Here is an 18311-nt window from a genome sequence, read left to right as displayed (position 1 = left end):
ACTCTAACATCCTCAGTCATCTTGTAGGGAGGTCCACCCATCTTCATCTCTCCTTGAGGCCAGGGGAAAGCTCTCGGAATTCAGAGGTTTTCATCATTATTTGCTTTGCTGGCATTTTGTGAACTCTTAAGAAATAAGCATGCCTCAGTGACAGAGGCACACATCCCAAAACCATGCAGGCTACAGCAGCATCATACAGACTTGAAAAACACCAATACTGAAGAGATGTGAATTCGTGCTTGGGAGTGAGTAGAGTGATGATATCCCATTGAACACTCCATGGGACAACTGAAGGAGCATTAAAATATATTTCAAATTTTTTTCCATGTATTTTTTTTGTTCATTTAACATTTTCTTCTAGCCCAGGTATGATTTGGGTGTGGGGGACAGACTCAAAGCATCATGAAATCACTGGGACTCTCCCTTGGTGCAGACAAGCATTGGGATGGCCCCTTGAGAACCAACCCACTGCTGATCTGCTCCTGCCCATGTGCATTGCAGAAGTAGACTGATGGGCTGCAGCCAACGGAGAAAGTGCCTCCAGCTTCCAGCATGCAGAAGACGTCAGCCTTGATTGCTTGCAGAGGTGTGCTACTCTTCCAGAGCATCTCCCTTGAGCAACACCTACGCCAAAAGTGAGGATGCAAATTCAAATACATTGAAGCAAACCAGAGTTTATTTAGCATTTATTACCCATTCTGTTGTCATATGTGGCTTCTTCTGGCTTCATTTTTCTCTGGTAAACATAGACCTTTTATTTTTTTAATTTTTTTTAATAAAATATATAAAACATTGTGCATTGCTATCCATAGGAAAACTGTAGTTTAACAACAACAACAAAAAAGAATAAGGCACATTCCTGTGCAGCATCTTCAAATATATATATATATATTTATAACAAAACAAACAGAAAACCCTTTTCAACCTCTTTGAGGTTGTTAACTTCTCACCAGTCACTGACACATCTCTTATATTACCATAATTTCACTGTTGGAGGTGGGTTGGGTTGTGTATGATAGGGGCCAGGAGGGAGAACAGTCTCAAAAAAATAATAGGATTTTATCCCTGAGGTGTCAGTAAAAAAAAAAAAATAAATGTTTCTATTGAAAAGGAAGATGAAAAGACAGCCATAAATAACTGAATACACTATGGCAAACATCCAAGCACCGAGATGATTTCATGATGGAAGAATCCCCCTCCCTCCATCCCCCAGTTCTTAACAAGTCATATCTGCCATTGGGTTTTAATTAGGTTAATCTCATGGCTTCTGAAGTCACAAGACAATCGGTCAGGATGCACCTCCCCCTCCCTTCCCAAATCATCTTTCCAGATTTGTCATTTTGTTCACAATTCTCCCACAGTCCTCAGGAAAGGGAAACCAAAAAACCTAAATGAATACCAAAATCTGGACGACTTCTCCCGCCCGGCCAAGAGAGGAGCACTCGTACCGCAACATGCCAAGCTCCATATCCCACATGGAAGGACTGTAACCGTCACCTTCCTGCCTGCTACTAAGAAATGAATTTGGCAACTACCTCCGTTGAAACCAGAAAGTGTCTGTGAAGAGAGGTGATAGCAATATGTCAGGGAGAAGGAGATGGGGAAAGCTTTATTGCTGTCCATCCACACTGCTCCAGGTAGCACGCCTGGAAGGAAAAGGGGAGATCAACCACACAATATACCTTCCTCCCTCTCCTCCATCAGGTGTGGAGGAGCCCCAGGGTGCAGGGCAGGACGGTTAGTAGTAGCGGTTGAGGCTCCTGGTCCCTGGGATGTCTGGCTGGCCGTTCATCCAGATCTCCCGGATGATGCGCTCCCGCTCCTCCAGCCGCTGGGCTCGCTCCAGCTCCTCTGCCGAAGTGAAGACGTTCATGTTCAAAGTCCTCTCGAACCTGCGGTGCCTGCGGGCGGACAGGTCCGAAGTGGTGTCTGAGTCGCCGTCGCTGTCGCTGCTGTCGCTGTCGCTCTCCCGCTCCCGAGGAGGCTTTTTCGCGGAGGAGCGTTGGCAGTCCGTTCGGCAGGACACCCTGAGCACCAGGGCCAGCAGGGTCAAGACGAGTCCAACACACACTCCGGAGACGAAATACAGAGCAGCCCGCTCAGGGTTTTCTGAAAGGGGAAGGAAAGTCATTGTCAAGAACAACCCTTAAAAGAACGAAGCACACAGGGCTCCTCTGTGCACATGCCAGACACTGTCTCTGGAGGGGCAGAGTTCCGAACGGTCGCTTTACTTCCATGCCCTCCCTTGCCTCCTCCCCCTGGGGAAATCAGGAAGGGGAATTTAAACGGTGCATTTGCTGCCAAGGCATTTGCCCGCATGCAGAATGTGGGTTCGCTGCAGTCGTGTCTTGGAGTTGTCTGGAAGAAGGAGCAGCCCACAGAATTAAGTGCTAATTCCAGTGGCTGCATGAGCAGGGTTGACACCAGGGTACTGTGCACCCAAGAGCAGCTGAGTGCATCTTCTTGTCACAGCCATTATCATCGGACCAGGAATAAAGACAATTACAAAGTTTTATATGCAGCCTTTCATCATGGAAAAATGCGTATTATTTATTCATAGGCTTCATTTGCTTATCTAAGGCAAGTGTGCTGGCTTGCCGCCCAGACCACCAAAACGTATCTGTGCTACACCAGCATAGCTGGAGCCAGTGCACTAACAGGATGAATCCTGCATAGCCACATTTCAGAGGTGATATAACAAGACTCCAAAGAATCCACAATGCCTTTTAAACTAGGTCATCTTGTTTATTTGCTACTTAGAAGTGTAATTATGACAAATGTTACTGCAGTTGCCCTGGTCTGAATCATCTCTGTTTATAGGTACACTGAACGGGTGAAAGTGAACCAAGCAGAAGTGTCAAAGTCAGCTTTACTCTGCTGTGTCTGTTGGGAGTCCTGAGTTCAAGGATGGAGTCTGTTCCTCAGATGAGTCTTATTCCCTTGAACTCTGTGATGGAGCTGTAACAGTTCCCACCAGCTGAGAGCCTGACATTCAGTCCCAAAAAATCTCTGTAACTAAAAGGCTCTGCTCTACCTTCACTTCCCCCCATTGTGCTTTTAGAAACTGTCCTCTCCAGCTGATTTCCTTAAAACAAAGTTTGCAGAAGGTGAACTGGAAGCCATCTGGAGATATTCAGGACAAGACCTTGCTCTAACTTCAAAGCTGGCTCTAAATTTGAAGTTAGCCATGTTCTGAGTAGGGGGTTGGACAAAGTGACCCCTAGAGACCTCTTCCAACCTAAATTATCCTCTGATTCTGTGGTCAGAGCCCAAACACTGATGTGTGCACAGTTCAAGGCAACACATATTTCAATGCCTGGAGATGCTCATGGAACAGTTACAGGGACAAAACACCTTTGTACTCTTCACTTCTCCCCTACCAAACAAATCCCAAAGATGACTGACAAGCCAGAGTGGAGGAAGATGTCGTGGTAATCTCAAATGTGGCTAATACAACAGGAGTCTGCTGGTTAGAGCCGTTGAGGTGTATGGCATGAGGAAAAAACAGGCTGAAGAAAAACGACAAAAAAAAAAAAAAAAAAAAAAAAGAGGAGGAAACTGCAGCAGATGCATTCAACAAGTCAAAAAAAAAAAAAAAAGAGGAGAGTAGTTGGAAAGTCAAGTGAGACTAAAGCCAGAGGGTTTAGGCTAAGATATTTTGACAAAAGTGAGACAGCAAAAACTCAAAGGTAACGGAGAAGATACCAGAGCAGGCATGAAGGGTGTGCCAGCAGCTCTTGTAGCAGTGTGGCTGAGTGAAATCCTGGTTCCAATTAAGTTAGTGGCAATTCTGAACTCAAGGGGCAGAACTCAAATTAAAACTGCAGCCCTGTTTGTGTAGTAGTAAGGCTGCTGCCTATCTGGCACACTGTGAACAGCAAAGAAATGGCCTAAATTCCAGGGATTTGAAAATCCCAGGAAAAGTGGAATCACGCTCTGATATGGCTTCCACCTCCATGTGCATTATAGCTCAGAACAGTAACTGCAAAGCTTTCTTTGCAGGTTGGGCTAAGGAGGACGCACAGACTGTGGGAGTGTGGGAAGAACAAATGAGCAGGACTGATCTGTTCGTCCTGGAAGACGCTTGGTCCAGCCTGCCTCCACTCTGCCTGGATGACAGGATGCCAGGCACGCTCTCCTGAGCACCACGTTCCTGCACTCACACGGGCTTGATTTGGTTGCATTAGTTCCACTATTCACTCTTTTAAAGCAACTCATTAAGAAAACATAGATTGGAGCCTAAGACCCAGACACATGCAGTTTCTCTTCCCCCATTTTTGTCTAAGTCCTGCTTTTCCTTTCTTCTTCCCACTCTTTTCTCCACACTACTGTATCCAGCTCATGAGCAAGCTGCACCTCAATTGCTACTTAAACAACAATTTTTCATCCCTTACTTGTGCTTATATGTATACCCCTTCATGCAGTGCGATGGCTGTAATTGAATCTTCGGGCTCCAGTGGCATTTATGAGCTCCTACAGCTACTCTGTCAATATCTGAGACACTGTCTGGACTTCCTCACTGAGCTGTAACCCTATGTTCAACTGCAGCCTTTGCATTTATCACACGGACAATCCACTCCCACAGCAACATCTTTTTTTCACAGCAGAAAAAGCAACTTAAGCTAAAAAACACGGGGTCTGCTTTTTCTCAGTTGAAGTAGCAAAGTCAGCAATAACCTAGATTTGGGGGTTTGACAGTTGATTTTGAGAGCCTCCCCCATTGCATGTTTTACTTGCAAAGACTAAAAAGGGGTATCCTCTTCAGAAAATGGATGCTCAGCATCTTCCAAAAACTCGACAGTAGTTCAGATTTATCATGCCAACACTGAAGCTCCCCAAAACACTCATTATATTTGGAAAACAAAAACAAAAACAAAAACCAGCTCTTTAAAAGTGTATAGACATTAGTAGCAGGAGTTAACATAATTCTGATATGAATTCATGTGTGGGTGTGTGTATACTGGCTAACACATGAATTCTGACCAGTGTAACTTTTTCTTCCACTGCTGTGGATGACAGCTCAGAGACATGTTTTTCTCCTAAACTTCTAGCAGGACCCAGTTGCTGTCGATCTCTTTAGCTGGGGTTATCTTTCCCCTTCCTGGTATTACTTTTTCTGGACTGAAGGCATTGATGAAAATGTCACTGATTCAAGACTGAGTTTAATACTTGCAGACAAAAGATATATGCTTTTTATAACCCTCTATACAAAAAGCCACCATTTTCTAGGCGCTCAAACTGGACAAAAATTAGAAACACATTTTATTGTGTTTTTCCAACCAAACCAGCAGCAATTACAGAGCCTGTTTCCTGAGGGCTAACAATCTGCTGGGAGCATCAGCCCAGACTGCCATTAATTCCCCAGGAAATGCCCCAGGCCAAGGTTGTTATTGCTATTATAATAAATTGTTTCAATAAATAAAAACCAATCTAGGCATTAACGCTGCTGGCTTCCTGTGATGGCTTCATGTATTCAGAAACCTCAGTGGGGAGGAAAATTTCAGAGGGCCCCAGTAAAAGGTTCAGCATTAAGCATGGCCAGACGAACAGTAGGAGCAATATCTTCTAGGGAATTTACAGTCAGCCCCACAGGCTGCTGAAATCCCCTGGTAGAACAGAGGAAGCACTCCAGGAGCCCCTTATTAATAAGGCTCAGGCCAAGCAGTCTAAAAATTGGAATGATCTTCCCGGGTTGTGTTTTGGAAGCCTCTTGTTAATAACTTGGCAGCAAATCTTTGCTTGCGGAAGAATAAAACAGGGATTTGTGGAGGTTTCCCTCCAACTACTTCAGCCTGAATGCAACAAGAAAACTGAAATAAGTCTCTTGTCCAAAGGGAGGCATTGGAAATGCTCTGATAGAATTTGAATGTTTAATATATACATACAACCACGAGGGGCAGTTCTGGTCTCGCTGGTAGACTGTGACTGCAAAGAGAGTTCCAGATGTCACTGGTACTGGTGAAGTCTTTCCAAACACTCAGACAGGTTTTGGAACAAGCCCATAACAAATAATAGGCCTAAGGTTTGCAGGCATAGATTGCATATAATTAAAATCTTAAATCTGTAAAGAAAATCAGCTTTCAAATTAAGGACATCCCCGAGTTTTTTGCAGGATCATGCTCTGAATAAGACTTACTTGTTTGATCAGATGACAAATTCACTCCTCATTGACATTGTTCACTCTTTCTGCCTATTTCTGTAGAAATGTTGTTTTCAAGGTTCTGGAAGCTGGAATAAGACTAACACCTAACTGTCTTTGATACTCCTAACCATGATGATAACTGCAAACAGATTTGACAGTGAAAATCAACACTCCTGAAAAGAGCTTTTGCTTCCTGAAGGCATGATTTTTCACTCCTCCATTGTCAATAGGAACATTCCCAACTTTCATATGGGAACATCAGTCAAAAACCATGATGGAAATGAGCACAGAGGCTTTCATTAATATTGGCACTTCTCCCCTCCGTGCACTGCAAGACTGTGCATGTGTGAGTGACTGAGCCCACAGACTCTTCATCTGCAACTTCCCACCCAAACCTGCCATTTAGTGCCAAAAGTATGAACAACACTGAGCACAGAGGGGATGCCACTGATTTATGGATGCTCTCCTCAAGATAAGAAACATCCCACTGCCAGGATGTAAGAAAAGTACTAGAGGGGGTCCTCCTTTCAAGCACACACTTTACCCATGAAATACCAAGTGCATGTAGCTTTATCCTGGAGTGGGTTTCAGAGTATACACTACCCTCTTCCCTAACAGAAAAAAATCTTTATATGTAGCTCCTGCCTATTTAAAATTTTCTCTCGCAAAGTCCTGTTCTGAGCCAACTCATCAGCACAGGGAAGCCCTGAATACAGCACTTTCAGTCTGCAGAGTTTACCTGAGGGACATTTTAGTGTTATGAAACAGAGTTGTTCTTGCACTAATGTTTCCCTTTGGCACCAAGGCTGTGGTCAGGAGCACGGGGAAGATGTGTGAACCATCACCAGCCCTTCTTGGCTGCCTGATATCCTGCCTCTCCTGAGCCTCTATAATGGCTCCTCTATGGACATCAACAGCTTTTGTGGCTTAAGCTGCCTTCAGGGCCCCAGACTCAGGCAAGAGCAAAAATTTCCAAATGTTCTGCTGCTCAAAAATTGCAATATGAAGGGCGATGGCTTTGCAGTGCTCTAGTTTTATGCAGATTATATTTGTGCCCTGCGACATGGCTTGTCTTTAAACTCATAATCTGAAACCTCTCCATATTCATGTACAACAAAATAAAACATCCCAAATGAATCCTCTCCACTAGAAGCAGTGGGCTAAATGACATGCAGCAGATACAGATGGTTCAAGGCATCTGCTGTTTCAATCCATGGGGCAGCCGTCAATTGTTTTTGTAATAAATAACAAACTGAACATATATAGCATTGAGACTAAAACTCATCTAACAGCCATGGTTAGGTGCACTGGAAAACATAAGCAACAAGCTCCTGAACTCATCACTGGAAACCAAAGTCATGAGGTCTGAGTTCTACCTATTTGACATCCAGTGGATGTGAACACATCACAAGGAGATCACATCATGAAAGGGCAAGCAACTCCCACAGTAACAAGATAGTTAAAGCTGTCTTTATTTATTATTTGTGCTACAGTAAAATCTAGAGGCTCCTGCCAAGACTGACACCTTGTGAAGGGGATGAATCAAGGCTTTGTGCCCTACAAAACCAATGCAGGGTCAAAGAGTTCTGCTGTGGTAAATGGAAGGAAAGTCCATGGGGCATCATCAGTAGCCCTGAATCCCAGTCCCAACTGTCCCCAAACATAAATCCTACAACCTTCTGCTGCCCATTACTGTTCAGATGGGGAAAATAACGTTAACAGCATTCTATTTTATAGTAAGATTGGGAATGCAGGCATTTTCATGTCAAAAAATGGGCAGCTGTAGGTAAGTGTGATAGACAAAAAATTCATTTAAACTTTGTTTTTTCTAATCCTTTGTTAGAAAAGGTCATGCAAGAAAATATATATCCTACTCAGCTATCTTTTGTGAAGGACACTACTAATTCCATGTAAGCTGCCTGCTTCTTAAAGGTGTCACAAAAATACAGATCCTGATGCCACTATTGGGACGTGTAGAAAGGCAGAACTTTGGATTCAGCATTCATGGTCTTTTTAGAAGGACCCTCCACTAAATATGCAGAAACACTCTTACTAATCTACTCAACGATTACAAAATGTAAAGCCCCAGTTAGTTGTTTCAAACATCAAGGAAGTCTGGCCAGCAGGTTGAGGGAGGTTATTCTCCCCCTCCACTCTGTTCTCCTGAGACCCCACCTGGAGTCCTGTGTCCAGCTCTGGAGTTCTCAGCACAGGAAAGACATGGACCTGTTGGAGCAGGTCCAGAGGAGGGCCACAAAAATTATCAGAGGGGAAAGGCTGGGAGAGTTGAGGCTGTTCAGCCTGGAGAAGAGAAGGCTCCAGGGAGACCTTATAGCAGCCTTCCAGTATTTATAAGTACTTATAAGTATAAGGAGGATTATAGAAAGATGAGGACAAACATTTTAGCAGGGCCTGTTGTAATAGGACAAGGGGCAGTGCTTTTAAACTAAAAGAGGGTAGATTTAGACTAGGCATAAAGAAGACATTTTTTACGAGTGTGGTGAAACACTGGAACAGATTGCCCAAAGAGCTGGTGGATGCCCCATCCCTGGAAACGTTCAAGGTCAGATTAGATGGGGATTTGAGCAACCTGATCTACTTGAAGATGTCCCTGTTCATCCAAGGGGGCTGCACTAGATGACCTTTAAAGGTCCCTTCCAACCCAAATCTTTCTATCATTCTGTGAGGTCCAAATACTTGTCTGTAGCAGCATGGTGGTATCGCAGCAAGAGCAAGATCATGGCACCAAGAATGAGTTACTATTTAATGAACTGGCAAGACTGAATGACACACAGACATGAAAAACTAACTTACAGATATAGAAGTTTTAGTTATATAGACCTCAGTGCTCCAGAACAGCATAATTGCATTACAGTGGTGCTAGCAGACTAGATGCAGTACACAGAATTATTAACAGTATGTAGTAAAAGAACAACATGTTAATATTATTAGCAAGGTAATATTGCTTGGCAATAAACATTGCAGGGTAATAAGTATACAAACCTTTCATTAAACAAATTGAGAACACTCATTCAAAAAAGTGACCACAAACAGTATGTCTTGCCTCAGGAGGCTAGTTACACACAGGCCCTCCTTCTGGGGAAAACAGCAGAGATTGGCCTAAAATATGCTGAATTAATACATCCGTTGCTATTCAGCCAGTTCTCCTCCTTTTTTGGGTTAGGTCCTCTAACTCTGTAGGCAATCCCTACTGCTGACAAGGTACCTCATGCAGTTGTGGGACGGGAAATATTTGCACTATATCACCTGTCTCTGCTGTACTTTTTGCTATCAATGGTATTGACCCTAAGCACTCAGTAGAGTACACAATCTTTATTTCAACTTTTAAAGTGAATCTTACTAGAAGATTGCTCCTCTGATACTTGAAAGATACATGTGGGTGAAAGATAAACTGTGATCCAAGGAAACCTTCTCTAAATGAGATTTAAATATATAATTAAGCAGACTCTCAAGTTACTTCATCTTCACACTTCTACTGAAGATAAGCCAAATTCTCTTAAGCAGGGTAATGATCTGAGTGCTGCTTCTTTTCCAAATTACAGGACAACAAGCTTGCCTCCCTAATGAGTCAGGCTTTGATCTCGAGGAAAAGGGAGCATTACAAATAATACCACGTGTAAGATTACATTGCATCTAACTTCAGATGAGAGCAAATCCAGAGGAAAGCAAAGCACAATAAACCCTGCTATATACTGTCTGATATAGCTGACCTGGTCAGGTCTTTCAAGGGAGAATTTGCTGAGAGACAACTGAAAAATATAAACAGTTCAAAGAGGCAGATTTAGCCCTAGATGACTGTGAAAAGTAGTCTCAGTTGTGGGTCTACAAAGAGTTTGTGAGATCCCAGAGAGGTGGCAGCCCCAAGACCTACCTGTGATAAAGGCATACGCTGCTAGGATGTTGCTGAGCAGTGCCATCTCTGTGCTAACGCCCACTGGCTCCATGCTGCTGTTGAGTGCCGGCGGTTGTGTCTCATCCACAGAAAGCAGAAAGGGGCTGTTGTCTAGAGGGTAGAAGGTGGCCGATCTCCCTTTCTTCTTCTCTGCTTTGGAACAGAAAAGGAATGAGGAGCAAGGCACGTGCCCCAGCCCTACCCTGCCCTATCCCCACCAGGTCAGTATCTGTGTTCAGAAATCTGGAGCCACTCAACAGCAAGCCACCCAAATTTGCCCCTTTTAGGGGGGCAACTAAATCTCAGGTAGCTTCAGCTGAGCACATACTCTGTCTGCATCCAGGCAGCATCTTCTCTCCCCCGTCTCCTGCTCTTTCATGTCACCACTTAGACACACCCACCTACACTACAGCAAATATATAATCAGGTTTCTTTTCTCTTATGTAAATCAAAGGAGCCTTTATCAACAGTGAGTTCAGCTAAGCTTGTAATAAGGACTGGAAAACACAGGCAGAGCCAGCAACCCTCTGTCGGTGTCACGCTGTAGTGATCCATCCACACCTGGCAAACAGACATGCCTTCTCCAGCCTTCGCTGGGAAGGGCAGACCTGAGTTTATGACTTCCTTCAGAAGCCTGCTCATATTGTGTTTCACCCAGACACCATTTCCCCTTTGGAGAGGTGAGTGAACATGGGTTAATGATTTGATTTTATTTGTTGAAGACTGGAGCTAAGGAGGCAGCTAATTCCAGGAGGCTCAAAGAGACCCTTTCAGACCTTATCAGTTTGCTGCTGAGTGCTCCCTGCACCTTGATCTGCAGGCAGACACCCCCACTAGTCACAAAACACTGATTGTTTTAAACACATGAAAAAGTCGGTGCACAGGATCCAGCTCCATCATCCATGTGATTGTTTAACTGTAGCTATTACAGTTTTTCAGAGTCCCTTCCCTGGGTGCCTGGTTCTGGCCAAAAGCAAGCATCGCACTGTAAAATCACAGAATTGCACTTGGCTTCCACTTATCTGCAGATATTAAATTCAGGAAACTGTCAGGTCCATCTCTAGTAATGCCATCAGTGCCATGCAAGCAAAGGTATTCTGACAGCAGCCACGATGTGAGATGGTCTGTGTTCACTGGCTGCCTAATCCTTTCCCTGCAAACCTGAGAGCGTGCGACGTCACATTCAGCTTCCCATCGTGCGTGCCAGGAGGTGGCTCAGACCAGGGAAGCAGTAACAGAAATTGAGGGGTGTCAAAGAGAACAGGTAATACTGGATGGAGAAGGACTGAGCGCATGAACGTGCATGCAGCGATACCAACTCCTAATCTGCCTCAGAGGAGAAGCAGCAGGGATGGATGTCCAGGTGTTGCTGTAAGGGATCAGCCCCAAGGAATGCGGGCACAGTTGTATCTCTGCCACTGAGTAGCTGCATGGCCTTGGGAAAGCCACATGTTACAACCTACTGAGGTGTTAATGACTCACCCTGAAGCAAAGTTTTCAAACATAGGTGCCTGAGTGTCAGATCCAAAAGGGGAAAATATCCCAAGAACCTCTTGTTTTAGGAGAATGGAGGTCACTGAAGATCAGCTGTACAAATGGAGGCACTGGGACACAGAGGGTCCAGGTCACATTCAGCAGGAAATCAATAGCAAAGCTTTGTAAAATCTTTTCATTCCAATGTAGGCAGCAGAAATACCAATGTTACCTCTAATCCTTCCTTTTTTTCTCCCTTTCTGGTAAATCTATGTCCTAGAAGTGGTTGGATTTTTCTCTACCACTGCTACCACAAAGAAATCCACGCAGGGTAAATTTTTCATTTCTAAAAACTGAACCACTATCCTCCTAAAGATGTCCCAGATACTTCAGAGCATCTAAAGTAGCACTGTGCATCTAAACCGAGGCAACTGAATCCTGTCTTTAGTTGACAGATCCTAGAGTCATTCAGCTCTCCCCATAGCAGATTCTTAAAGCTTGATATATTTGTTCATACACAGACATCTAAGACACCCTGGGGTCAGCAGGACATTCATGCAGAGATGGCAGGTATGAGAAAGGATGAAGGGGAAACTCTCACCCTTCTAGGGCGTCATCTAGAAGCCAGGTGAACATCCCAGGTTGTCTCAAATGATACATTTATATGGGGGTAACTGAATCCTGACAGAGACATGCTGAGTCTGGCTCTGAACTAGTTAATCTAAAATCCCTTTACAATTACTCAAAAGGAAGGGCACTGCATGGGTATAATCTCATATAGATGTCATAACCATATATCTCATCATAAAGAGGACTGATGATTTAGGTGGATCCAGGTTCCTACTAGGTCTTTGAGAGTTTTCTACAACTCTGCATGCAGTAAAGTCCAGTTAATGTGGCTGGTAGGACATCAACCTGGGGCCTCTGCGCCATGCACATGTCCAGTTCTGGTTTAGTGACAACCCAGCTGTCCCTCACTGTCAATACATTCATGGCATCTCACAAGGACTAAAGTTTAAATTATACTTACAGTGGGGGCTTCCATGTGCATGTGCATGTGCTAGATTAGCCAGGAAAGGCTCAGATGGCCATCACTTCTTCTGTTGGGTATGGGGCATTCCTTGTAAACCATGCTGTGCAACGGTGGTGTATTTAGGAGACAGAGTAAGGCACAACTCCTCTCATGTGAGATGTAAGAAAAAAACTTTTTTTTTTTTTTCCTACTTCTGACTTGCCCAAAGAACAGATGCAATCAAGTTTTTAAATTAATACTCTGCATACACAATACTCCAGCAAAGAGCACCACAAAACCACAGAACTGGTTTTGTCATCTGCAGGACTGTACAAGCACAGACAGGGAAGACAGACAAGGACTAGAGTTATGCAGGAGGGAAAAAACAAACACAATTTCACAAGGGCCATGTGTTGCTATGCTATGTGGTTCCCTGGTCTGTCATTTATTCCAGGATCATACTAAAAGACATCTCCTTTCTTTTTTGTTAGCTTTGAAGATCTTGTCTATGACTAATCAGTTTAGCTACTAATGGTTTTCTCTATACCACCCTTTCTTAGCTGTTCCCAGTCACTTGAACTCTTTCCCTGTGACTTTACACCAAAGCTGAGCAAAATTATTTCAGCTAGCAGCAAATTTAACCAACACCACAGTAGAAGCATAGGAGAGGTTACTCATGACACAAGGCTGACTTTAGCAAATAGTTTTAATAAAAGAAATAAAACGGGAAGGGAGATTACAGAAATGTCCAAATATTTCCTTTTACTATTTTCAAAACATTATTTTACCTTTAATTTCAAAATGACATCTTTCTTTGAAAAAATGTGCATATTTTAAAAAATTAATGAATAAACCATGTGAAAACTAAACAAAAGGTGTCATTTGTAGAAGTGAAATGTCTAGAAGAATGAAAATGAGTTCAGGATTACTTTTTTCCTTTGCTTAAATAATCACCAGGGTCACAGAATTTAATCTGGGCTAACTCAAAATTCTTTTCTTTGACAATTTTTCAGTAAGGCCTCCAGACTGAGAAATCTGTTATTGCTGACTCTTAACTATCTGTGGATTGACTATCCAAGCTGTGGATTAATTTTGCCAGGAGTGTAGACAGACAGAAGGTAGCTCTGCCCATACCCACCCTAGAGCTGAATCTCGGGGAGCACAGGCTGGGAATTTCAGCTGTAATGTCACATACCATCTCCTGCATGTTGGGAAACACAATGCAAAACCACTGACTAACTCAATATGTGCTCACCTGTACTTTTGCTTTATTCATACACCATCCCTTCCTCCTACCCACCTACGCCTATAGACAGCTAAGACTTGGCTTCATTCATATCTCTTGACTTTACATTTTATGGAAATAGCATCATATTTCAAAGCTCAGTTGAAAACAACTCTGTGCCCTGTGAGGTGTATCTACTCTCTCTGACCTGTTTTCTTCAGTTTGCCACTGTATAAGATGGGTCTGCAAACTATTTCTATGATGACTTTTGACATGCATGGCCATGACTGCTATTTCAAGAAACCCAGTATGAGTTTCACAGTTCACTTATATCCATCACTGGTCATGCCTTGAAGCTTCTCTTTCTGACTGTGGCATGGATAGGGTTTGGGAACAATACAGAAACCCAGAGAAAGTGAGGTAGAAGGGAACAGTTACCAAAACACAGTTAGGTTTGGGCCAACATCACAATAGACATAGCTACCTGGGAGAGTTCGCCCTATGTCGGACAGAGAGACATCAGAAAGGAACACGCCGTCCCCTATAACATTGGGATCAAACACTCTTGGCCGCAGTGGAAAATGTGGCTTCTGAAATCCTTGGTGATTGGTTGGTCTTGGCTGGGTTTCATGCAGAAGCTTCTTGGGAACTGAAAGAGAGGAGTAAGAAGAGCACAGTTATTAGAGTGAGTTATTTCAGCCGGTCAGAATGAGAATTATCTTATTATGCTATGGGCTCAGCTGATGCTTAATTATACCATGTGCAGACCAAACACACGCATTTACCACTATGATGAATGCTCTCCAAATGCCAGCACAGAGACGTTCAATCAGAGAATGCTGGAAACCATAAAGTGATTAAGATATTGTTTATTTACAATTAAGCTTTGAGACTAGACTAAGGATCAGATGCAAACATCTTATTTAGACACCCATCTTAGAAACTGAAATGCCTAGTAAGCCAGGCTTCAGCCTTAGCCCTAAGCTTAGAGCACTCCAGCTAGACACCTCTGTTCCTACAATGACAGCAGGCTGGGCAGGATGCCCCATAACAATGGGGACTATAGGGTATGCCTGAATTGCTGCTGCTCGCCAGCCATCAAGACTGCGCATCAGAAGTTTCTGTCCACCTTGGATTCACAAAACCAGCTTCTGGAGGATGCTGTTCACATGAAATCATAAAGCTTAAACCATCTAACATGGAAGTAAGAAACCTTACCTGCTAGAAACCCTCCCCACCCCATGAGATCCAAAATTGACCATTCTCCATTGGGTTTCAGGCTTTAAGTAAGCTGAGAAAGACCCATTCTTCATTCCCACCACCCTGAGAAGGAGGGTGAAGAGTCAGCTAATCCCTACTGCTGTCCATATTTCATCAGCCACGGTGTTAGCAATAAGCAGGTGAGACAGGTTAATATGTGACAGTATTGGTCTCTTCTTTGGACCAAAGCATGCCTTACTAAGAAAAATATTTTCTCCTTCTTGATGTTGCAAGGCCAGCTTTTCAGCTGTACATCCAGGTAAGGAAATCAAAGTTGTTGCAGCCTCAGTGTACACCCACTGAAGGTGAATCCACACAGTAAATTCACTAATTTGCCCTGTAGGGACAAAGCATTTACAGAGCTGAACCAGTTCTCTGCCTCAGCCACAGCCAACACCTAAGGCTATTTAAGAGCAAAGTGCTTTTCCATACAAAGAGAAGGGACACATACACAGGCCTTTCTGCTCAGAAATTAGAGGAATAGAATGATGAAAGACAAAAATAAATAAATGAAGATTTCCAGCAGAGAAAGATATATTTTCCCCGTCACTGATCATATACTAATATATACATAAAAGCACCATTTTGTCCCTTCAGACAACCAAGACTTAATGTGTTAAAGACAGACTGTTGAGACTAGGCATAAGTTCACTAGACCCACGGAAACCCCAAGAGAAGATTTCTGGGATGCTCAGCTCTCCTTTCTCCAAGTCTAATGGCAACTGCCTCTCTCATCCCAAGCAGGCTGCCACCTCCTAGCGCCTCAGTTTCCCCACTGCTCCGCTGCTGATCATGCTCTCATCTCCAATTTTTACAGTGGCATGAAAAAGCACAATTAAAAATGCAAAGCACTTTGAGATCCTTGGCACAAGCATGAAGGAGGACTTGGAAAGAGTGCTACCCTGGAACAGAAAGGAAATTCCTGCCTGCCCCCTGCAGCTAATCATCTGCCAAGCTGAAGCATGAGATTTAATCACGCCCATTCAATTTGCCTGCATAACTACAAATATTACTGGTGGGGGAAGTGATCCAACCACCTTGTTTACATTGTGTTCAACTTACTGTCTTTGCTGAGGCAAAGAAAATTGTAACTATATTTACTGACTGACCTTCTGTATTAGGCTGCCAAGATATCAGCACTGAAGTTCTTGCATTATTCGCAGAGTCATGCTAGGTCAGGAAACAGACATAAAACCCCACAGATTTTGAATATCAAAGAGCTGGCACAGCAGTTTCTATTGAAACCTGAATTGGCAACTGTCCTCTGATGGGAAGGCAGCAAAAGAAACACATCCCCAGTTAGGAATTAGACAGGAGCAAGGGGATACCTGTGCCAGAGAAATATTAGAAAGTCTGGGGAAGAGGTGGGTAGAACAGAGATTATCCTGCAAATCATGCAGTCAGGGAGAATTACAATTCTGGGTGCCTAATTTGAGATCCTCAAAGGGACTTAATATTCAAGAGGGTGTAGGGCTCAGCACACTCCAAAAATAAAGACCCTTTTTGCTGCATCTCAGGCTGAGGACCTGAAAGGCATTTAAAATACATGAATCAGTACACACTTTTCATCCAAACTGTATCACAGGTAGCCTGCTGATATGCATCCAATAAATAAAATGAAGCAAAAGGAGCATAGGAACACATTTTTAGCAGATTTGGGCTAGTCTTTCATGTTTCAGGCTGGCTCTTCAAAAACATCTCTTCTCACCTCCCAGTATTCATGGCCATCTCCGAGGCAGAACACAGGCTGGGTTTCTGTGTGTCTGACCGGGGGTTTGGTAGCAGGGGAGGGGGCTACAGCCGTGGCCCCTGTGAGAAGCTTCTCAAAGCTCCGCTGTCCTACTCTGTTAAGTGTTGTTGTTAGTGTCTGAATTAAATACATGTTCTTTTTTTCTTCCCTTAACCAGTCTGTCTTTTGACCACAATGGGTGAGTCATACCTCCCTGTCCTTATCTCTATTCTAGAGCCCTTTGCTTCATTTTATCCTTTCCATTCCTGAGGGGAGAGGGGTAAGTGAGCACCTTCGTGGTGCCCAGTTGCCCTCTGGGCTCAAACCACAACAGAACACAGGCTGGGTGGACCTGCATCTTTCTTTGAAAGAGTGACACCACCACCCACTTAAACATTCTAAACAAATGGGGGAAAGAAACACCATCTTTTCCTAAGCACACCCGGGGAATTGAGCTATGGCTTTTCCCCCTTGACATCTGTGCCACCACCACTATGAATGCTACCTATGGGACCATGAGAGGAGTCAGGGCAAAGCAAAACATTGCTAAATCAGTCAGGAACTGGTCAACAGCATCCCAAGGAAGAGTAATAATGGAGAAGTATTCAGAGGGAAGCATTCATAGAGACTACTTATTGTCATGGCACCTTAATAGAGTAGGGTTGTGCTGTTATCCCTTTGGGATGGCTGAGAAAGTAAGATGACTACCAGGTAGGCACTCGGTGCCTAAAAACGCACATGAATATGAAAAGAGATTCCCAAAAGCAGGCATGTGCTTAACATCTGTGATTGGCATGCACTTTGGTACCTTCAAAAATCCTAAGAGGTGCTTGTCTTCAGCAGCTAAACCCCTTTAAAACTCTGGAAGCAACTTAGTGCAACACAGGATGTCTATGGCATATGAACCTCGGACTTTTTCATTTCAAGGGACCATTTTTTGATGTGGACTCCATAAACTTCTTGGGGACATTTTGTCAGGAAAGGCCTATCTTGGCAGAGAGTAAATAGAGGGACAGCATGCAGCAAGTCTGTTCTTTTTCTAGTTTATATGATGCTAAACCAATATACAGCTTAGATAGATAGCTTGATTTAGAAAGACAGTAAAATGGAAAGGCTTTTTCAAGTGCAAAACACCTCACAATTTCCAGTTAGCTTCTGTGTGGCAGCCAAATCCACAAGAAAGATTAAACATCTGGTTCCTCTGAAATACCCTCCTTAAATTCCCCAGAGAGGAGTGCATCTGACACATAGTATGGCATGAACTGAAGCAAGGTGTCAAGAAAAGTTATTTATGATTAAAAACACCAGAAATAAAGCACCTGGGATTTTAGTCTTATCTCAGCATTAAGCACAGAAATCCTGGCAGGGAAGGGTTGGCACTTGGCCTGCTCCATTCAATCAAGTGGAGAAGTTAAAGCAACTCAGTCAGCAGAACAAATGATATATGTGGACAAGAGGGGAAGAAATAATGCCTTCAATCAAATTGTTAACACGTCTGGGAGTCAGGAGGCCTGCACCTTAAAATGCACATGAGAAATGAGCTGGGATCATCTGGAA

General features: G+C 43.5%; 1 protein-coding gene across 6 annotated transcripts in view; it reads right to left on the bottom strand.

The window, feature by feature from the left end:
- Positions 1 to 699: 699 nt before the first annotated feature.
- EVA1A (eva-1 homolog A, regulator of programmed cell death) overlaps positions 700 to 18311 on the bottom strand; it is a 211515-nt gene continuing 193903 nt past the window's right edge. For 4 of the 6 annotated variants that reach the window (XM_033004958.1, XM_033004962.1, XM_033004963.1 and 1 more), the window contains 3 exons: positions 14250 to 14414; positions 10035 to 10208; positions 700 to 2109 (listed from right to left, as the gene is read on the bottom strand). In XM_033004958.1, coding sequence (XP_032860849.1) covers positions 1739 to 2109; positions 10035 to 10208; positions 14250 to 14414 — 710 coding nt within the window. In that variant the 3' untranslated portion in view covers positions 700 to 1738. Of the gene's footprint in view, positions 2110 to 10034; positions 10209 to 10383; positions 10853 to 14249; positions 14415 to 18311 lie in introns of those variants that run through there. The other 2 variants (XM_042803272.1, XM_033004961.2) reach the window with 2 other exon arrangements.

This window comes from Tyto alba, unplaced genomic scaffold (assembly GCF_018691265.1).
Source record: "Tyto alba isolate M040663 unplaced genomic scaffold, T.alba_DEE_v4.0 Super-Scaffold_40, whole genome shotgun sequence".
NCBI classification, from domain to species: domain Eukaryota; kingdom Metazoa; phylum Chordata; class Aves; order Strigiformes; family Tytonidae; genus Tyto; species Tyto alba.
The sequence above is the reverse complement of the archived record's forward strand: the minus strand, read 5'-3'. Positions and strand labels throughout refer to the sequence as shown.